At 35.5% G+C, this 24,280-nt stretch overlaps 1 protein-coding gene across 1 annotated transcript in view; it reads left to right on the top strand.

The window, feature by feature from the left end:
• Window positions 1–5,452: 5,452 nt before the first annotated feature.
• The window catches only part of LOC111088173, a gene marked incomplete at its 3' end in the record, with an annotated part of 47,830 nt that continues 29,002 nt past the window's right edge, over window positions 5,453–24,280 (top strand). The window contains exons 1-3 of the mRNA XM_022397398.1: window positions 5,453–5,524; window positions 9,956–10,632; window positions 23,891–24,043. Of these exons, the coding sequence (XP_022253106.1) occupies window positions 10,456–10,632; window positions 23,891–24,043 (330 nt within the window). The remainder of the gene's footprint in view (window positions 5,525–9,955; window positions 10,633–23,890; window positions 24,044–24,280) is intronic.

The raw sequence follows: 24,280 nt of genomic DNA on the forward strand, positions 1-24,280 counted from the left end.
AAGAAATGACTTGTGTCACTAACGTTTCGTCGGAACGAATTTACGGAAAATTAACTAACGAACGGAGTCGTAACACATTCTTAGTTTATAAGCCTATGATAACTTTCATCACAAAATATTTACACCTATTTCTGGTTGAATTAACTGATTTGTCATTCTTTCTAAAACTATTAACTTATGAATTCAGCTTATACTAATGTGTAAATTTTCTTTTTTGTGTGAGATATTTTTTTTTAATTTAAATTTTTTACCTTTGGATTACTTCCAACAATAATCTAATCAAAAATACTTTAGGTGTGAAAAAAAGGTGAGGCCAAAAAAAAAAGGGATTGGGCGTGCGACTTAAAGGTCAAGTTGGGCATGATGGTGGGAAAAACAAAGTATGCGGCCTAGCTAATTAATGAATGAATATTTGTTGTAATTTCTTATTAATGCTATAAGTGTAGCTACCAGTTTGGCCGCCAATTTTGATTTCATTTCTTTAAGTTGCACGCTCAATCCTTTTTTGGATGTTCTTTTTTTTCCCACCTAAAGTGCTTTTGATTAGACATCATGACTTTTGGTCAATACACACCAACAAACCACAGCACGTAAGAAAAAGTGACACTCGATAGTAACCAAAATTAGCTTTAGGATCCCAGAACAGGATCCCTATTATTCAGAACAGACTTTTACTTTACCGAACCAGCTAGATTTTTTAAAATATATGGTGGTAGTTTTCTCTCTAAAACAGTGTTAATAGCTTCCTTCATGGAATGTAGATTAACAGTTTCTTATCATCAGCCCATGCAATCGGTACAGCGTTTATGCTAATTGCTTAATAAGCTAATATCATATGACGCTAAACGCTCTTTAATTAGGTTAATTTCATAAAATTTAGTAACTTTATGCTAATAATCAATAATAACCGTCCACCAGTATGATTCTTTTGAAAACTTGAGCTAAAAACTGTTAATCTATTGTTACGTCTCCGTTTGTTAATTAACTTCCCGTAACTTCGTTCCGACGAAACTTTAGCGACACAAGTATTTACTTAATAAAACTGGTTTATTCTTTCCGAATATAACTTTACCGATACACTCAACTTCAACAATCGCGCTAAACAAACGCTATAACAACGAACGTCAATAATACTTCTGACTGCAGTTCAATTACTCACTGTCTACACACACATTACATTCCCGCGTCACGTTGTCCCCCTCTTTTATATACCCGACTACCCTATATCTAGTAATTACTAGAGCATTCGCCAAAGTACAGGATAGTTCTAGAAACGTGGCGTCACAGTGGTCATGTGACTCGCTGACGCAACACTATTTTGCTTGATCTAACCAATACTTATATAACTGCACGTGCTTTCACCATATAGTTTTACTGCTATAAATCAGCCGTCTTTAATCCGAATCACACACAAAAAAACTAAAAACTTTCCACCTTTACTCTTAGGTGAAGCTATAATAAAAATTTCAGACCGATAGCTCATGTGATTTTTTGCGTAGGCGTGCGCAAACATTTTGGTCAAGATTGAGTGATTTTTGTTGAATAACTTTATACCTGTGGATTATATTTATACCAAATTTGGCACCTGATTGTAGGTTTTACATAGCTATCAGTGTACCAAATTTGAAAGAAATCCATGAAAGGTAAGTAGCCCTATGTTTTTCTATCAAATAAAATTTCTGTAGTTTCGGTGCAAAGAAGAAAAAAGGGGAAAGATTCAATCAAAACTGGAGATTTTATATCTCATGTAGTTTTTTAATGGATTGCCTTTAAAAATTAGGTATATGAAGTAAGGATGTAGTAGAACACATCCACTGAAAATATGTGATGGCTTGGATTACCACAATCCGAGGTACAGCAAGTGGAAAATTGCTAAACTGTCACTTGTATTAATAAGACACAATCTGTCCTGCAGGTTGTTTTGGCCGCACGACACACTCGGTATGTCTTGATATAAAGCTTTTTAAGTGTTGTCTATATCTTCACAAACTTTGTACATGAAGTTGAAATACTATATCACTATTAGATATACACAATTGTTTCAGTATAAGTTTATTGCGAGAGTTATGATTTTGATAGTTTATATCGCGCGAGTGTTAAATTTAGTTATTTTTAGAAGCGATAGTTCATCCCAGGTTTGTTTACCTAACTGTTTACGAATCATATGTTGAATAGTTCGATTGTTGTATTATTGCGTCATTTACTACAACCTTCTGACGTTTTCTTGTTGTTTTAATTGAGTATTATTGCATCATAATATCTAGTAGTGTGGACATTCTAGACCTCTGTCGGGGTATAAATATGCGTTGTAAATTTAGTTCGATAGATAGATCTAGACTGTGTGATTGTGAGTTTAGCCATAAAGAACGTGTAATGGCGATTTTTAAAGATAAATTATTATAGACTGTATTGTAATAATAGAGTAGAGAAGAATAATTTGTCTTTTCAATTGTGTTTTAAAGTAATTGAACAAGTCTGTGTGGATTTTAACGAAAAAGTGACATTTATTTAAAGTTCTGTATATAACTGTGGTAATCAACAGTTATAGCAGTGATTTTAAAGTGAAATCGTGTTCTAAAGTAATTGAACCAGCCTGTGTGTGCTGACAAAAAAGAGGCAATAATTTAAAGCTCTGGATACAACTATGACAACCGAAAGTGTAAATAACATTTGTATATGCGTTTGACTTGATTTAATATATCATTTTAAAACAAGTGGACTGTGTGTGCTATTTATTTATTGTTGAAATTTATTGGCAACAAGTCACAGACACCAATTGTAAAGAATCTGGTCCAAACATAAAACCTAACAATCATTATACACATATAAAGCCACTAATGTTTTCTTATTTGATCAAGATGTCATGCAGTCTTCCATACTTCAACTGGAAAAACGTCATAAAGTTTTATTTATGTTGAACTAATTGTATCATAAAGTAACTGTTTGTACCCATCTAATGTTGCTGTATATAAATTAATTTATATTACTATATAGTGAAGTAAAATAGGCTCAAAATCCCATAGAAATTTAATGTAGTTATTCTTAAGTTTTGTTGTAGCTGTACTGTAGGTAAGCATGACCTTTCATTTCACTTCATAAACAATCTATTGTTTAATTATAAGAAAGAAATTTATACAATTAGAAAAACAACAACTAAATACTGTTTGTAATTAAGTGAAAGAGGAGTAGGCAAAACAAACAAATTAAAACTATCTGACTGATCCTTTTTTTCACTTCTTCCTTTTCAAAAATACTGAATAATGTTTTAAAAAATTACAAAATGTAAATCATTCACTAGTAAAATCTAATAAAAGCATTAATTTAGAATAATTTGAAACTGGTCAGCAAAATTATTCAGTATTGTACAAGCAATCAAATACTGATATTATTATTACAATCCAACTCAAATGGTTTTGGACCTGCTTCTTCTTTTATTTCTTGTTTTCTAAGACAGTACAAAAATAAATCTGTTTTTCATTAGTTACATTTAGAGAAAACTCAATGATTACATGTTTTATACATAGCTTGTTCAATATTGACCAAGAGAAGAAAATGCCTTTGTGTTTTGTCATAGTTCTATTTGCAAAGTTCAAAACTGAAAACAGATAAAATCAAAACATCATGTTTGGGTTTGTTTAAGTCAGCTGAGTGTTTAAACAATGCATTTAAGTATTTTGCTAATTTTATGTCAAAACTTTAAAGTATAAGGCATTTGCTTAGGTCTACAATATACTGAAGTGTTTTATATTTCATACATGAACTAGCAACAAATTGTGAAATTGAATCTTAGAATAACAAGAAATAAATTGGACTTTGTGGTGACTATTTTTTCAAACTCAGAGTAATAAATACGAAAGACAATGATATAATTAAAAAAAATTAGATTCTAGAGTACCCCCAAAAAATTGAGATTTGTTCTTGAAAGTAAATTAGTTTTTTAAAAGCTAAAGAGATAGGTTTGCTTACAACATTGTTACATAAGATAATGTAATCTGTGATACAACAGTGCATAAATAATGGACAGGTATTTAATAAAAGATTTGAAATTTTGTACTTTCATATATTCCATTAACCCTCAAACAAGCTTACACTACCATTCACCGTACCAATGTTTCTGCCTACCATAATGTTCAGTGTAAACTAACTACAAAACATTGTCATTAGAGAATATACAGCAGACACCAGAAAGATTTTGTTTATACTTTTTGATGTACTCATGTTTTCAGGGGCCTTGGAATCAACAATGTTATGGACCTACAAGGAATCTGGTGCATGGAAAGTTTAGATAAACGTTTTCAAACAGTCCATAATTTTATAATTAAGTTTCTCAGAACCTGATGTGTTCTTATCAATCTTCCCACTAACAGTCAAAGTTTTTTCATCACTTAATGTAAGAGAAAAGATAAAATAATTCAAACTTAAATCCTTCCCACTCACATTAGATAGATTATTAAAGGCTTGTAAACATGGAACACAGTTGTTAATTCACAAGAGTGACAAGAATTCTTCAGATGCTTAAAGTAATTTGGCAAACATTTCTTTGGCTATTACTGATGTAGAAATTTTAAGCACAATAGATAAACTGAGGATATAAGAATAATGCTGAAGTTACAATAAAATAAAAGTTACCAAAAACTAAATATGAAATGCTAGGTAAGCAGGTTACAAAAAATCTTCTTTAACTGATTCAAACTTTGCCATTTTCCAAGTAAAAATAAAATATATACTTACATCATTAACATACGCTTCGACATAATGCTTGAGGAATGTTTTTCCCTAAATGCAATGTTTTTTTTGGTACCACCATTTTGTTATTTCAAAAAAAACAAACGATATGCGATAAACATGACTGTGCAGCTACTTTCAATGTTGAAAATAGCAATAGTTCTCTCACATGAATTGATTCTGTTTTTTAACAATGTCTGTTATTGTTTACAGCTTATTTATTTTAATTTTTGTGTTATTTTGTTAAGTATAATTTTCTAATTTATCGTATGGAGTTTTGTATTATGTAGTGTAAAGAGTAATAAATACAGTGACAAACATGTAAGAAATGATTAAAAGATCATAACACTTAGTTTTCATAAAGTACTTCTTGAACATGGTCGTGTAAAAGATGCTTTTTGAACAAGAAGGTATTGACTTCTTTAATTTTTGTGGAAATATTTGTGAAAAGAGCCAAAAACAAAGATTTTGTGTGTGGAAGAAAGTGTTAAAGTATTCGTGATTGTGGTACAAGAAAAGTGCCCTTGGGTAGGAATCAATGTCATTGTAGGATTATACTTGCAATTGTGATATACCTTAACCATGTAAGTATTGCAAACGTAATTTGTTGCTATATTGGTTTCAAATAAAGGCAGAAACATTTAGCTTTTCTGCATTATATTTTTTACCAATTTCTATATATTCAAGAGTTTTATAACGACATGTTATTAGATCACGATGATGAAGGTGTTCAACAGAGACTCCTCAAATACCTTGGTGACAGGAAACTAGCTCTCTAGTCACAGGAATCGACTATGAAGTAAGATCATTGTTTATTATAATTATCTCTGTTGGTTAATTATCAATGCAGAGTAACAAAAGTGTAATGTTTAATAATAATAATAATATTTTACACTTCAAGTACATTGACTTTCTTCTCTATATTCATGGAGAGACCTCTGACTATTATTGTCTCATATATTCTTTCTCCTGGTAGCTCAGAAATAAGTCTGATGGTTTTAACACTTAAAACCAGGTTTTGATACCCATGGTTTACAGAGTACAGATATCCCATTTTGTAGCTCTGTACTAAATAACAAACTTATCTATCACGTCCTGCATACAAAGCAGTGATGTTTGTCATTATAATTTATTTTATGTATAAAGCTGCCTCTTGAGCCAAATAACCACATTTACATGCATTGCACATGCTCAAAATAGTACCTGCCTTATCCTACAATCCAGGATTTCATTCGCTCTTTGCCACTGCAACTGTACAATCTACTTGCTCAAATTTTGCTTTTTTTTTCCAGCCAAGGCCTTAAATGTCACAAAATAGAGACTTCAAGTAACTAGCTTCAGTATCTTCTATATAGCTTTGTATTTAAAAATCATCAAGCACTTGTACCATCTCCTTTTTATTTTCAATGACTTCTTCTCTATGAATTGCAATTTTCATATTTCTAAGAGTTTGACTTCTGCTCTTGTTTTAAATGTAAATTGAGCCATTATTTTTCTCAGGCCTTTTTAATTTCATGTTCTTTTTAAGAGTATATCATGGATGACTAGAATGCTTATGGTCATAGGTGTTCAGCTAGCCTTCTTTTGGTGACTTGATTATTAGAAAGCCAACATAAGGGCTACTTATTTTTCTTTTGGAATGTCCATTTTCCTGTTTCTCTTCCACAGGATGATGCTGTTCTTGATTCCATAACTGTCAGCTACTTGTCGTTCTCTTTGTGCTATTGGAATTTCTTTGACGTTGTCTTCAGCTTTTATTCCGCTTCTCAGATTGGGTGTACTGTTTGTATAAATTACTTCACTGAAAGTTTTACATAATTTGCCAGAGCATTCCCAGTTTTTGTGCCATATTCTCATATACTTGAATGCCGAACCCAAATCTAAAAAAACTTTTATTCAACTCAGTATCTGTTTCTGTTACATTTTTGATGGGTGATGACTCATCTTGGGCATATCATATTCTTTACACCATTATGTTATTCTATGGTTCTAGCTTTACATCTGTTACAGATTAGTTGTTCCAACCATTTTTGTTTGCATCTTTCACTATGATAGGCTGAAGTTCTGGCTCTGTTTTTTCTTTCTTGACAACTATGTATATCCATCTTATTACAAGGATGTTGTTCTTTGAAATAGTATACATAAATGCAGAGATATCTACTTAAGACTAATTTTGATAATACAAATGCTACAATGTTATTATAAAAATTTTCACTTTTACCCTATTTTACTGCCTTTTGCGAATCATTCAATGTAATAGAAAAGCTGTTTTTAAAATTGAAATTTTTTTTTGTGATATTTATTGCATGAATTTTTGTGTTCTAAGTTCAAGTAGACAAGGTAAATTACAATATCTAACTATAGTTTAATAAGAGTGTGAAATAATCTTTTACTGTTTAAAACTTTTTATTGATTTAAAAACAATTATCACCCTATATTTTATTCATACACTGGTACTTGGTGCCACTTTTGATTTATTTAGTAGAGTATAATACTTTGTCATTAGTAAATATAAAAAAAGTCAACTATCAATGCCATATTTTCAACAGAAAACAGAAGATTTAGCAAAGATGTTAGTGGTTTTAGAAGATCAGACAGAACTATACTTGTATACAGTGGGTGGGACCTGTAATTCATTGGTGATATTTTAGAATACTGTTCTTTCAAATAATGCATCATCTCTTAAAATTATAAAATTCTTTATACCTATGTTTCAACTGTTCAAAGGAGAAATGTGAAATTATACATTACAGACAAAACATTTCTGAAACAATATAGAAAATAAAAACAATTCTGATTGAATAGAGCATTTATAATAAGGCATTTTACTTTAAACAGTGACTCTTAAGTTTGTTAACTTCTTGGGAAAAAAATTATAATTTACACAGAATTGTAAAAATATATTTTTGAAGTTCAAGTTCTAGACTTACAAAAAATAAAGGCTCAATTATGTATAAAATATAACTAAGAGTACCACGTTTGTACACAGGACTTAGATTAAGACATTGTACTAATACAATATTAAACTAATTCATTCACATTGTCATGCATGTTCCAAGTTAAAGAAATGGGTGTCTTTTGTGGTATTAGTTGTTCCAAACTGGTCTCTGAGATGCTTAGATTTCTTTTGAGAGATTCTCTAGTCTTTTGTTATTTACTTTTTAAGCTCTGCATTTATTTTATTTCTATATATATATATATATATACCTATGTTAATAAAACAACACCAGAGTAGACATAAAAGTGTTTACTTGATGATGTGTACCTTACAGATAAAAAAATTCTTATGTGCAACACAAAACTATATTGTATGTTACCATGGAAACATATATGTCATAGAATTATATAAATATATATATACATTTAGTTATTCATTTATTCTCATTGTTTACCCCTAATCTATCTAATACTTACTATTTATTTGTGATAATTTTCTATGCCTGTCTTCAGAAGTTCATCTGCTTAATATTTCTTTTCCAGTCAGTCTCCACGTTTCACCTTTATTTTACTTTAAGTATAGTTTATTTTATTTCATCAATCATCATGAAGAGAATAAAAATATAATTTACTGTAAAAAAATATTCTGTGTATTGTTGCTTGCACAAAGAAGCTTAATTTGTTTAGGGTATAGCATTTATGTATGTTTTTAGTTCGAGGTATTTTGAATAGCTAAAATTAAAATAATGTGTTGGATATTTTAAGGCAAGTACGGATATACAATGTGTGCCTAAACAAGTGTTAGGGCCTTTCATTACACAGTTATAAGAAATGGTACTCAAATAGGTTTTAAATAAGTGTATTAAACAGAAAACCGCTGTCGTGTCTCTGGTTGTTAGTGAATAAACATTTGCTGTTGTGAAGAGGGCTTGCCCTAGTGAAAATCGTAACATAAGGATGTGTACCTAACTATTCACCTTTCTATCTACCTACACTCCCACCTATTCACATAACTATCTATCTATCTAGTATGTGAGTCGGGAGGGAGGTAAATGGGTGGATGTGTGATCCACCTGTCTTATCTACTCACCAATTCATCCGTCTATCTATCTACACTCCCACCTATTCACATAACTATCTGTCTATCTAGGCACACATCCACCCATTTACCTCCCTCCCGACTCCCATATCCACCTGTCTTATCTACTCACCAATTCATCCGTCTATCTACCTACACTCCCACCTATTCACATAACTATCTGTCTATCTAGGCACACATCCACCCATTTACCTCCCTCCCGACTCACATATCCATCTGTCTTATCTACTCACCAATTCATCCGTCTATCTACCTACACTCCCACCTATTCACATAACTATCTATCTATCTAGGCACACATCCACCCATTTACCTCCCTGCCGACTCACATATCCATCTGTCTATCTACTCACCAATCCATCCATCCGTCTATCTACCTACACTCCCACCTATTCACATAACTATCTGTCTATCTAGGCACACATCCACCCATTTAACTCCCTCCCGACTCACATATCCATCTGTCATATCTACTCACATATCCATCCGTCTATCTACCTACCCTCCCACACATCTGTCTATCTGGTAGAAGCGAGTTAGTGTGTTAGAATTGCACCGAGACACGTGATGTCATGTGAGATTATTAATGCACATCTGGGATTGCGGTCTCATGAGCGGTATTTCTTTGGAATAGTGCACTTTACGTAGTACTAGGTAGAAAAGTAGAGCAGGCGTGGCTCTAATGGAACGCTCGATATACTACGACAGTGAAACGCTCTTCCAACCGACAAGTTTTCTTACTTATAACTCTGTGTATGATACATTACCAGTGTTTTAGGCAAATTTTTATATTGCTTTATGGTTGTGGACTGTATACCGCCGTCTTATCGAGAAATATAGGTGGTGTTATAAATAAATAAACTATTTGTTCAAGAAAGTTTATATTTGTTTACCTGACATAACATTCCGTAATTTACTAAAGTAAATGTATTGTTTGCTTTAAAAAAACCCGCCAAAAATCTACTACTGATCATAATGTGTGTTTGAAGCTTCTCAAAAGCATCAGAATTTGTTTCATCTTTTAATAAAAAAAACCTGAAACGTTTTATACAAATAATCACGGAATTTATTACCGATGTTATTAATCAGTCTGTATACCGGAGTATAGGAGGAAGACAAGTATGATAGCTTTACGTTTGTCTTCCTATTAAATTCCACCGTATCTCTAACCCTAACGTTTCTCCTCTTCACCAGCACTCTGTACCAAGGAACTTTCAGTTACATTCGTACTTCAAGCCGTCTTCTTATTCTCTTCCCAGAGCTTTTTGTTGGCTACATTCTCCACGCACGTGCAACATCCATCCCGAACTTGCGCCAAACCGACAGCAGCCGCACCTGTCTTTGTGATGCAGTGACTGTTATTTCCTTCCCCCCGTTTTCTTGGTAGCTAGGCGTCTGTAGATACGGGAGTTTGAAGTGTAACTGTAATATTTCACTTGTGGTGTGGGGAGTGGACTGTACGTAAGACAGAATCAGTTCTTATATATATGTAGATTTACACGTCTAATGTCTTGAGTTGCGTTGTGCATGGAACACGAGACAACGCCACCTGTCTCTAGGTGGTGGGTGTCGCCCCAGTTGTCAGTATTCAATCCGTTGTATAGAAGACATTTTTTGAAAGTTCCGTAGGAGCTGTTAATAAGAAACCATGTCGGAGAACGTCGAGTAGTTGAGTGTTAGCATTTAACAGTGTCATGATTGACTGGGCGTCCTTAGTGCGCGGGTCCCACCGCCGATTTTCTGGACGTATGTATATGCTACCCAATAATATGCACCTTCGAAGAAAGAAACACCTCCACGGCTTATCTCGAGTTGAACTACCCCCCAAAATCACCCTTTCTTCAATCTGCACTTGTTGTCTGCCTAAAAGAGTAAGTTAAAATAATACAAATAAACACGTGTATTTTCTTGAAACCCCATTTTAATTAGTTAATTCTTATTTTAAACAGAATTTCGAGGTTTTGTTGCAACTAATAATTAATTTCAATTTAATAATTGAATAAATAAGACAACATTTCCAACGCGTAGATAGTTTTTGACATAAAAAAATTAACGTTCATTCTTGTGTCTCAACAGTTATATCGCATTTTTGTATTGATTTGTTTGTTTATATATATTTGTTCGAATCCCGTCACCGAAAATGCTCGCCCTCTCAGCCGTGAGGGCGTTATAATGTGACGGTCAACCCAACTACTCCTTGGTAAAGAGCAGCCCAAGAGAGGTGTGGGGGGTGGATGGTGGTAACTAACTGCCTTCCATGTATTCTATCACTTTAAAACTAGCAACTGCTAATGTAAATAGCCCTCGTGTAGCTCTACACGGAAATGACTAAACCTACAAGAGATTTGTTATAGTATTTTTGAACAGTATTCCAAAATATTAAATTCTATAAATGCCTTTTCATGAGCTTTAGAGGTCATTGTTTTGTTTGCTTGTTAAGATATTTTAATAATGATAATTAATTGTTTCAGCATATAAAGACACGGAACAATAAACAACCCGTTATAGAAGTATTATTTACTGTGCTTAGGTCTCTGAATATTGAACTTTTATTATCCACGTATTTTATGCCTACTCTCAAAACATTCCAGATTTGTGTATAAGGTTTACTCGTAAAAATTTATATAATTTTACCAAAAAAAACTTTTTCTAGTGATGGCTGCAAATTATCAAACGAAATGAAAACACTTAAGTCGATGGAGTGATGGGGGGGGGGGGCTAGCATGGCTTGGTGGTGACTTGGCTTGGCCTGGTGGTTAGGGCGTTCGACAAGCAACCTGCGGGTCGTGGGTTCGAATCCACGTCACACCAAACATGCTCGTCCTTTCAGTCGTGAGGTTTCTATAATGTGATGGTCAATCCCATTATTCGTTGATAAAAAAGTAGCCCAAGAGTTGGCGATGGGTGATGTCGACTAGCTGCCTTCCCTCTAGTCTAGCGCAAATAGTCCTCGTGTAGGTTTGCGCGAACTTCAAAACAAACCGAAACTAAGTCGGACTTAGTTTTTAAGCCCATGTTTTAACTTCCAGTCATTGTCCCCGGACGAAAGATGGGAATAAGGATGATCAAGAAACGACAGAACACTTTCGAGGACCCCGCGGAAGTACATCTAGTCTATAATAAAATAATTTACAAGTTCTATGATTCTTTTCAATATTAAATAAGTTAATTTTGCAGTCTAAAGTAAAACGGTTGGACTATTTAGATTTTGTGCGTGTGTGTGATATGTAAATTTAACACGATTAAGGGTTATGGGGTTTCGTATTTTTGTCTAATCGATTTTTTTAACCTAACATCACGGATTTAATGATACATACTTGATATATGTGTAAAACATTGCCGGTTAAAATCACTACCAACGGAAAAATCTTTTACATGATTAAATTTACTTCGAAACATTTGTCGTGACATAGAACTTAAAACTATAATTATGCATTTATATATACACTGTGGTGTAGCCCCTGGTGTGTTATTTTTACCTCACAACACCAGTGTTGTGTAATAAAAATATACTTTACATTTACTTCAATTTGTTGGAAAGGCTTAGAGTTTCTAAAAGGTATTTTAAGTTGAGGTCTTCCTATATACATATGTGTGTGGTGATAGTTGAAAATAAACAGAACTTTAAACAGAAGAATGATTGCATTATCTGATTCTATAAACATCATATACATAAGCTGAGAAACATCATATCGCACAAGTTTTCCAAGTCGTAGTTCGTACTTGATTTATGTCAAACATATACTTACTTTTGGATTCGCCTTGTGTGACATTATATCACAATAAGACTGATGATATGTACAACAATCAATTAGCATAAGGCTATACCATGCTATACTCACTGTGCGTTTGAATAAGTAATATACTTTGTAGTTTCTTATACTTACCTAGCAATTACCTTTCATTTACATTTGATTGGTTTTAGTGCAAAGAGGACTCTGATACTGTTACGTGAAACAGACTTTCTTAATGGCCTAACCTCGTGAGATATTATTGGGATTACGGCCGAAAATATCGTTAACGGCGAGAGTACCCAACTGACGAAACCCCGCATTCTAGTCTTTGTAAGTAGCAACGTCAGAAAAGTATCTTTAATTAGCAAGCTATACTCATTATCAGGTTGCCTTTCAGTTTCGCTTGCACTGATCGAAAGTTAATATTAATTAGCACAATTTATTCCAATCCAGAAAAGTATCCCTATTTATATTTTTGCCTCTTTCTCTCTCTCTCTTATATGTCTTCAGAATACACTGAGACAGCAATTCTAAACAAATCTGAATTATTTTCAATACGTCTTACTTCAGTATTATCTTCAAGTTTAGTAACAACCATAACTTACCGTAGGCATAGCGGCTTGATTTTGACTGGAGGGCGGGGGGAGCAAGTTTTGCCCGAAAATATAAAATCGACCTTAAACTCATGTAATATATGCCCACCACGGGTATCGAAATCCGTACATATATTTAACTTTTAGATTTTCAAATTGATTATGTCTTTTCAGAAAATATATTACCCACACGTGACATTTTTTAACACTTTTTTACCCTTTTTTACTGCACCTTTTTAACCCTTTAACGCCGTATGGTTCCGCATGAAAGTCATTGGGACAATTTTTTTCAAGCGACTTTAAACCTAATAACGAGATCGACTGTCAGTTTTTCTTTGGATATGAGAGGAATGGCTTCGTAGTTAAAATACCAGACTATGAATTCGAGAGTCCATGGTTCATGTCCTATTGCCGTAAAATCACGCTCCGTACTTCAGGACCATGGGAGCGTTATGAGAGTGACGGTCAAATCCCACTGCTCGAATAAAGTAGCCCCAGAGTTGACTTTGCGGTGCTGTTAAGTACTTGCTTTTCCTCTAGTCTATCAGTTCAAAATAAGGGACGTCTAGCGCGATAGCCCTTGTGTAGCTTTGTGCTAATATCCGAATCGAACCGCCATTTTTATAACTTGCCCAAAGCGAAAAGTGTTGAGGGTATTCAGCGAAATCATTATCGAACTCTGGACCTCCAGATCCGCTGCCCGACACTTTAACCACTAACTAACATTATTTCACAAACTATCAAGATGAGCATTACAATCCAGAAAGTATTGTCGAAGATACTCTAACTATAAAACAGTGTTGCTGATTATATATATCGTAAAATGATGTTAAATTATATTCATGTTCAACTGTGAATTTAGTGTTTAGATATATTTATACAAATTGTTTGTTTGTTTGTTTGTTTGTTTGAAGTTAAGTACAAAGCAACACAATGGGCTATCTGTGTTGCGGTTTGAAGAGTCAGACAAAGTCCCTATTGCAGCGAGTGTTGTTGAAGGACTGACTGACTTCCTTCTGGCTATGTAGCTCACGTGCACACAGGGTTCTATTCAGGTTGAAAAGTCCTAATCCACTTTTGAAGAATAGAGCTTCTAGAGTTGGGAGTAGTTACATTTGGTTGCATGCAGATGAATTACGGTAAGTCTGAGGGCGCACACTGCTAAAAACCGCACAAATAGTCCATTGTGTAGCTTTGTGGTTAACAAACAAACGAATCACGATCGAAATGTCGCTTCAGACAGTTTACCCAGCTTCATTTATCTTTGCTAATTTGGAGACAACGCTCCGAACTGCTACCGCAGATTCTCACAACATTCAGTATATTCCGAGACTCTGTGAATTTTGTGACATTTGTTGATAACAGTTTTGGATTTTAATTGATAAAGGTTCATATCTTTTAATTAATTGTACGTTAATTTCACTGTAGACAGGGGGGGGGGCAGAGTTCCACAAGTATTTTAATTGATTAATTTTTTGAGGGAGAGTGGAACCGCGTCTATTATTATAAAACATACTCACTCACCTCTATTTTAGCTGTTCCACTATACTGTGTAAGAAATTCACTAAGTAACAATAGAGGCGTAGCCGTTTGTTAAAAGTTTTTCGAATCTTGAAACAACAGTTTATCATTGTTTCAGTTGACCAAGTATAGCCTTGTTTCGTTTAATGACGAATTCGCAGTGTTGGTGCTGATTTCATTCCACCTTATGACGAGTTCACAGTGTTGGTGCTGACTTCATTCAACCTTATGAGGAGTTCACAGTGTTGGTGCTGATTTCATTCAATCTTATGACGAGTTCACAGTGTTGGTGCTGATTTCATTCCACCTTATGACGAGTTCACAGTGTTGGTGCTGATTCATTCCACCTTATGACGAGTTCACAGTGTTGGTGCTGATTTCATTCAATCTTATGACGAGTTCACAGTGCTGGTGCTGATTTCGTTCCACCTTATGACGAGTTTACAGTGTTGGTGCTGACTTCATTCCACCTTATGAGGAGTTAACAGTGTTGGTGCTGATTTCATTCAATCTTATGAGGAGTTAACAGTGTTGGTGCTGATTTCATTCAATCTTATGACGAGTTCACAGTGTTGATGCTGATTTGACACTTTACGACAAGTTTAGTTCAACGAAACATACCTTTAAGCTGCTCTTTTGATTTTAACATCATTCATTTTGCATGATTTTACGTGGGACTCATCTTTACTTATCCGCCGCTTGTTCAGGGGGTGTACAGGGGAAATTCCCCCTGTGCAAAAAAAAAAAATTCCCCCGGAAATATTTAAACGATATTATTTAAAGTACAGTATCTCCCATTTCGTAGAATCTGAATTTGAATTAATCCCCTTACCACCCGGTGGAAAGGTCTGGATTCAACACTATCAGTTATGCAATGTAGATGTTTACTTGTTAATAAGGCACCATTAAGTCAAGTGAACAGTCGGAACTTTCTGCCAGTTTATTACCACGTAATTAAATTCGGCATAATTAACACTTTAAACACCAGTAATTAGCCTAAGTGAAAGCCACGTGACAGCTATTTGAAACTGAACAGCAGTCGATAAAGGTGACGCTGTCGTTGTTAAACTGCCTCCAGATGTGTCGGTGTAATTGATTCAGGCGGGAAAAGTTGTTTCTGCCTGATTGCGGGCTGCGGAACGGCAACAACGTAATTTACAGCAATGAAAATTTATTAGCTAATACTCTTCGAAAGATAGAGCTCCGTTTTAATCGATCTTATTTCATGTGATTATGATGATGCTAAAAATAAGATCAGAAAGGAATTCAGTTTAGATATTTTCTCATTTATATTTCAGCCTAAGATGAAAGTAGAACTTAGATTATCACGAGTACGGTAAAATATATACGGGGCTACATCTGAAAATTTCTTCATATTGGCTCTTGATTTTTGAATTCCAATGTTTGATATCAGGGTAAGGTATACGATCTGATCAGTAGAGGTAGCTCAGAGCGAGTGGCAGGAATGTTGGGAATTTAATAATATGACATCAGGGTAAGGTATACGATCTGATTAGTGAAGATAGCTCAGAGCGAGTGGCAGGAATGTTGGGAGTTTAATAATATGACATCAGGGTAAGGTATACAATCTGATTGGTGGAGGTAGCTCAGAGCGAGTGGCAGGAATGTTGGGAGTTTAATAATATGACATCAGGGTAAGGTATACATAAGGTTTAATAATATTTTTGTATAACTTATATATAAGTACATTTTTTCCGGCATTACACGTAGAAAAATATTAACTACATACTATGGCTATATATTTGAAGCATTTAGAGTTAGGGCCCGGCATGGCCAGGTGGTTAGGACGCTCGACTCGCAATCCCACCAAACATGATCGCCCTTTCAGCCGTGGGGGCGTTATAATGTGACGGTCAATCCCACTATTCGTTGGTAAAAGAGTAGCCCAAGAGCTGCCTTCCCTCTAGTCTTATACTGCTAAATTAAGGACGGCTAGCGCAGATAGCCTTCGTGTAGCTTTGCGCGAAATTCAAAAACAAACAAACAATTTAGGGTTACATTTTATCATCATATACTGGATTCCACGGTCATTGTGCATTCCCAGTATGCCCCTGATGAAGAAAGGCCTCTTTCGAAAGCGCTCGGATTATGAGGGTATCGTATTTTTGTGTTAAATCGATTTCCTGAACCTGGTGTTTTTCTAACATCATGAATTATGCACGTTATACACGTACTGATCTGACGTTTAAAACTTACAACTTTAAAATACCGGTTATGTATACACACTGTACAGTTACTGTGGTATTTACTTTGTTTATTTGGTTTAGAGGAAAGCCACATCGGGCTATCTGCTGTGTCCATCGCGGAGAAACGAACCCTGGATTTTAGCATTCTGAAGTCCATAAACTTACCGCTGTCCCATTAGGGTATGTTATTTAGCCTTGCTAACACGATATCATCTAGGCTTAGAAACAGAGTTCAACTCTGTAATAAACAAAGTGAGCAGAACTGTCGTGATGGTATATGAAACGACAGAGTAACTAAGAAACACAAGCAGACTCGCAATCTGAGGGTCGCGGGTTCAAATCCCCGTCCCACCAAATACGTTCGCCCTTTCAGCTGTGGGGGCGTTATAATGTCACGGTCAATCCAACTGTTCGTTGGTAAAAGAGTAGCCCAAAAGTTGGCGGTGGGTGGTGATGATTAGCTGCCTTCCTTCTAGTCTTTCACTGCTAACTTATGGACGGATAGCACAGATATCCTTCGTGTAGCTTTACGCGAAATAAAAACAAACAAACAAACAATGTCTGGTCAGAAAAGGAAATAACTTGATATCAAAACTGAATTGTTTTTCATCATATGAATTGTATGATATCAAGTTTAATCTAATTCGAGCCAATTAGATCACGTTAACCTTGTTTGATTCCGCAGAAAAACGGATGTCTGAAACACTGCAATTGTACAAAATACATATTAATTAAATCAGTAATTTTCCCGATATTGTTAGTTAGTTTGTTTGTAGTTATGCACAAAGCTACTCAATGGGCTATCTGTGCTCTGCCCACCACGGGAATCGAAACCCGGTTTCTAGCGTTGTAAGTCCGCAGACATACCGCTGTGCCACTGGGGGGGGGGGGGCTTTCCCTAAATAACAACCAAAAGGCTATCACATATTTTATTCTAAGCCCAATCTCCTCTAATGTTGATGAATAACTGTAGCAGACGATCTAAATATCATTGTTCTGATATAGTCACTCTTGCCTTATGTCAACGTCCCTTGTGTTATGTTTGTGTCTTACGCATCCAAGCTTAACTAATTTGTTTTGGGCATAGGGTCACAGAACGTTTGGATGCGGGCGAACGGTTAGTTTCACCTCCATATTGAGGTCCTTGTAAAACACATATTTACGCAGTAAATGTAGCCGAATTATAGACATTCTTTAGTTTATGCAGAAAATAAATATATTTAATACACTCTCTCTCTCTCTCTCTTGGCTACTAACAAAAGACTGCATTCGAGGAAATTGCAAGATACGGCGTGAGATAAACACAAGAAAAGGACAGCCGTGAGAGTTGTAAGATTGCTCCAAGCGTTACCATGACAACCGGATTACAGGCCAAAGCTCCACATCGATATACAGGAAGCGTGGTTGCTACACTAACCGAATGCGTCTATCCTAAATTAAACGAATTCAATTTATATAGTATTTGATTAAAGTAATACGAATCGTAGGTAAGGTACAGTCAAAACCAACGTTCACTGTGCTAGGTTTTTTTTATCAGTCGAGATTGAAAACGGCAATCACTGTTCATTCTCACCAGATGTGCATTTTGGTGTGAAAAGGGATAGTGACAACAGCTCATTTTTGTCATTTCTTTCAGCTCTATGTAGTTAATGGTTATGTGAGTACATATCCGTTAGTCAGTTTAGTAGTATTCGATCTCACTGGAGTATACTTGTACGTATTTTGAAGCAGGATATCGTGATGATTTGTAACTAAAAACAAGAATCTATTTATACCATGTCTCAAAATTCGGTTGGGTCGTGTGTGACCTAGGATTTAGCATGCCGAACTGTGAATCCTAGGGCCCAAGGTTCTCGTCCTATTGCTCCTAAAATGCGCTTTATAGTTAGGATCCGTGGGCGTGTTATAAGAGTGACAGTCAAATACTACTATTCGATCAGAGTAGTTCAAGAGATGTTGGTGAGTGCTGTTGACTGGTTTCCTTCCCTCTATAACCTACCATTTCAAAATTAAGGACTAGCGTAGATGAAATGTCTCCCAGTGGCACAGCGGCATGTTCTGCGGACTTATAACGCTAGAAACCGGGTTTCGATACCCGTGGTGGGCAGAGCATAGATGTGCTTAACGTCAAATAAACAAACAAACGAATATAAAAAAAAATTAGTTAGCACTGCAAATATTTGCAATCAATTCTGTTAAAAACGCTCTTTATGGAAATAAAGTTTCCTTTTTCTTCACAAAAACATGCATAAGATGTACTCTCGGGGCAAGCAAAACAGTCTCTACTCAAGTTTGTCATAATGAAATCAGATGAAATACAGTTACTTTACTAACAGTAAACCTTTACAGTTGTTTAGCATTAGTTTCCCAAATATAAAATCAATTCAGTACAATTATTGTCTTCCATTATTGTACTTTTGTATAACTTACAGTTTTAGTCATTTCTGATCCAAAATACAAAGTACATTCTGTTCAAACTATCTCGTACTCAGCTGAATCAAAACTTTATGTTACTTATATGATACAGTTTGACGCTATTGGTAAATAACAGTGGTATCATCAGAGTTCATCGAACGCCCTTTCAACCTTGGGGTCGTTATAATGTAACGGTCAATTCCACATTTCGCTGGTAAAGAGTAGCCCAAGAGCTGGCGGTGGGTGGTGTTCACTAAAGCCTTCCCACTAGTCTACCACTTCTAAATTATGGACAGCTATTGCAGATAGCCTTCGAGTGGCTTTGTGCGAAATTCAACAAAAACAAACAAACAAACAAGGTATCATCAGCTACAAGGCCATACCCTCGAGCATGCGTACTTGCAGGTGCGCTTAATCGTTTAATACAATTTCATTTTATTATTTCCTCGCTTAGGATTTTAAAAGATCTGTATAGCTTTTGTACGTTTTGCATTTCTGATAACAGACTTAGTGATGCTGCTTGCATCTGTGCTACAGGGGGTATATATACCCCCCCATCCTCTCCAGTAACAAAGAAAGAATGAATGTATATATACAGTGTAAAGACTAATCACTTCTTGAAAACTCACCTTAGCTTTACGTTTTTGGAGGATTTTTTTTCCGAATAATACCAACAACACAATGTATGTTAAGCTTCATTATCACCGATGAAAACAGCTATTTAAAAACACATGTCTGAAACTTGCATTTTTTGGATTAATGACATGATACAACGTGTAATAGGTTGTCGTCACCTATATCGAATGAAGGTGATAAAGACTGGAGGAAGGTAAATATGAAACAAAACGTATATATCTTCAGAACTACGCTTTTATATTTTCCGTTTAGTTTAAATCTTTCCATCCACAGGAGTTGAATCTTAAGGCTTACAAGTAAAAACAAGTGTTGTCTCACATTGTTATCGCAAGCTTTCCAGCTCATCTTCACGAGCTCTTGATCAAACGGAGAAGGGTGTGTGTGTGTGTGATAGAGAGAGAGGGTGCATTTTAAACTCAACACGCGGATTCGAAGCTCTATATAAACTCAAAATCATTGAATAGAAATAAATTATTCATGATATTGTTTTCAAGGGATCGTAATTTTGTGTCACAGTAAACTTGAAGTTTCATCAAAAATACTGTAGGAACTCATAAATTTACAGGAAAAACAGGCAATCGCATGACGATGTAAGTCAGTATTTTTTCCCATCCGATGAGTAAGTTATTGTTCATTATTGTATATTTGTCAACCAGAAGTGTAGTAAAATTCGTTTACATATGGAAGCGATATACCTCTCGAGGATTCCGTCCTGGGGAAAGCAGTAATTAATTCAGATACGGTTCAATAGTTTTTCTTTAAAATAACTAACATGATATAGAGAACGTAAAAGTTATACTTTTTAGTCAGACCAGCTTCACCTGTCGCGATCTTTTACAAACTTAATAAGTTCTGATTCCTGACGAAATTTTATGGTAATTAAATTTGTTATAATGAAGAAATGGTTTTTATGTATTTCACGTCATAAAGAAATTGAGACTTATTACATTGTCCCCTGGTCGGTCAGCGGTAAGTGTACGTACTTGCACCGCTAAAATCTTGGGTTCGATTCTCTGCAAGCTTGGGTTTGTTTGTTTGTAATTAAGCACAAAGCTACACAATGGGCTATCTGTGCTCTGCCCACCACGGGTATCGAAACCTGGCTTCTAGCGTTGTAAGTCCGCAGACATACCGCTGTGCCACTTGGGGAGCGCAAGCTTGAGTTTGAGCTGAAGCAAGTAAATCTACCCCTTTTCACAGTTTCTGCACGTAACTAAGACCACACCATTAGTAACCCTTGATATAGAACATTACAAACACCATACAAGCCAAACTTAAGTTTTTAAGCTGTGGTGCTGTAACTTGAACGATAAGATAATTCAAAGTGAGGTTAAACAATATTAACAGAATAAACTTAGGTGTTTAGGAAGTCAGTACTTTAACTGTACTGTAAAGCCTTTTTCTTTTCACTTTATATTATTGAACCACGTGGGTCAGCAGCTTGAGGATTTTTAATAACAGAATTCTGGATTCGATTCACGCGGCGGATAAAACACAGATAGCGCGCATTGTGCAACTATTGTGTTAAGACAAGAATAGACTTTTCCATTAGTTCAAAATTATGGATGGTTGTGCGCAGATAGCCCCTGCGGGAAATTGTGAAATAAATAAAGTGCATTATCGAATAATTCCGAGTTCTCTCGGCCGCTTCGGTCATCATGTTTAGTTAACCTTTAAAAGTTCTAAACATTATAAACACGTAACATAACTATTCACCAGGACTCGTAAAAGGTAACGATGGTTGTACACTTTTGTAACAGTCAGTTACTGTAGACTTTCTTGCAATGAAACATAGTTTCTAGTTCATACACACATTACATGTTTTACATCGTTGCGAAACGACTTTAGTACCATATCTGGTAGATGTCGCTGCAGTGGGAAAAATAAATATCGTTAATTCTATATTATGTCAGGTGATGTGTTTGCAATTACCGGATGTGACGTAGGCAAAAACTTTGTGTATGTTTCATAACAGAAAATAATGGCTATAATAAAGATTACGCAGGCCTACGAATTTAAACTTCATAAAAGTTGTTTTGGTTTGATCCTGCTAGCTCCAAAAATATGGGAAGACTTCGCAAATAAACGCTCAGCGAGAATTAATACAGGATAAAACCAGTTTTAACAATATTTTTCGGCATTATCAAATGTAAAAAAAATTATAGTAATCGTGAAAGTAGTTTTGTGGTGTATTGGCTTTAACAACAAGTAAATTTAGATTTGTGTAGAACAAACAAAGTCTTAGCGATTATTATACCCAGATTTTGTCAGTCTTGTGTGTCTTATTGTTATGGATTTCGCGCAAAGCTACACGAGGGCTATCTGCGCTAGCCGTCCCTAATTTAGCAGTGTAAGACTAGAGGGAAGGCAGCTAATCATCACCACCCACTGCCAACTCTTGGGCTAATCTTTTACCAACGAATAGTGGGATTGACCGTCACGTAATAACGCCCCCACAGCTGAAAGGGCGAGCATGTTTGCGAGATTGCGAGTCGAGCTCCATAACCACCTGGCCATGGCGTTAGGTAATAAAATTTGCTGAATATTTAGTATTTTTCCAATGATTTGTTAATGAAGAAAAAATAATGAGGTTATTGCTATAACGCAGTGTTTTCCAAACTGTGGGGAGCGCCTCCTTGGGGGAAGGGTACTGGTGGCTGGAAGGGGGAAGCCCAACAGAAGAGATGGAAACGACGACAACCTAACAAAACTATCACTCGCATTTATTCACTCCTTGCAAGCATTTTTTCATTTAAAAAATTTTATTAAAAACAGGTAAAGAAGGTGTCGATTTTGCTGTTATCACTTGCGACATTTTATTACAGGATTCGAACGTTTCGGAATACAGTTTTACTTCTAGCTTTTTAAGAGGTACATTATCAACGCTATTAGTCCATGAGAGTTGACTACCAAACGCCTCAATTCCCGAAGATAGCCCATTGCGTGACTTTGCGTTAAAATAACAATATCATTCGGAATTTGAGACAGTGAAAGGAAATTTGGAGAGGGTGTATGGTTTATTTCTAGGTATCGAACCCCAAACTTTGGCAATATGAGCCCTCAAATTTTAGTAGTGCTAGAATATTTCGCCCAGTGTAGGTACTCTAAACTGGAATTTTAAAACTGAACAGAACTTTGTTCGCCCTTTCCTCCAGTGGCTTAGCGGTTAGTCTAAGGGCGTATAACGCTAAAAATCTTGTTTCGATACCCAATACATAGAGCCCATTGTGCAGCTTTGTTCTTAACAACAAACAAACAGAACTTTATGCCCACGTGGGTAAGTGACCAGATCAGACCCCGATCAGAATGGAATCAGGCAGCCAGCCAGCACCCGCTACTACAACCGCTTTGCCTGTCTTTTAAGTGAATAAAGGAATTGACTGCCACTTTTATAACGCGCCTTAAAAGTGTGAAGCGTATTCAGTAGCTTCAAATCTCTAACCCAGCTTCCTTGGATACGCTAACCATCATACCATGTCCAGTTCTCTTTTTAATAAGTACCACAGACATCAGTGTATTGCGCAAATCAACAAATATTTTGTGTCAAATAGTAATCTTCATAATTTATTAGCTAAATCTGGTCCAGTGAATAGTGGTATCAAAATAGATAAATATCATCAGTATTCCGATGTTTCCCCTCTCTTGTGAATTTATTTTGTAAAAAAGAACATGTACAAGATAGGCGAGTCCTATATCGTGATAACATTTTGCTTCTTCTTGATGCCCCCCCAGTGGCACAGCGGTATGTCTGCGGACTTACAACGCTAGAATCCGGGTTTCGATACCCGTGGTGGGCAGAGCACAGATAGCCCTTGTGTAGCTTTGTGCATAATTAAAAACAATCAATCAATCTTCTTGATCGTACAGATTAGCCAGCGGTTTTCTTTACTGCCACCTAAAGATTGCTAATTCAGAAAATATTTAAAAATAAATTTGTCGCTGTATTTTGATTATGCTTTTTTTTGCAACCACGGTTGCTGGCTTATCTTTATAGTTTGAAAATCTTTTCATTCTTCTTATTAGAAACAGAATTATCGAGAAGAGAATTTACTTTCTTCTTCTTCTACCCAAGCCGAGCTGAAACCATTATCTAGTATGGACACCATGGCGAGGAGTGAAGGAGATGTCATGTTATCAACTGATTACAGAGCAGACTTTCTGGAGTCTCCCCAGAAGGTAAAACTGTCTGTTCAACGTTAGACCGGAGAATATGAACCTTTTTTTTCTTTAAATCTCTAGAGCGATATGACCACATAACAAAACAATTAGTCAAACCAATCACAACTGCAGATGTAATAAACAACATAAAACACTCAAAAATCGAGTGCCAGAAAAGGACAAAATACAAAACATACAAATAAAAAAAAAAGAGATCTCAGAGATTGTACAAGGACCTGTTTGTTTGTTTTGAAT

This window comes from Limulus polyphemus, unplaced genomic scaffold (genome assembly GCF_000517525.1).
Source record: "Limulus polyphemus unplaced genomic scaffold, Limulus_polyphemus-2.1.2 Scaffold3257, whole genome shotgun sequence".
Taxonomy (NCBI): domain Eukaryota; kingdom Metazoa; phylum Arthropoda; class Merostomata; order Xiphosura; family Limulidae; genus Limulus; species Limulus polyphemus.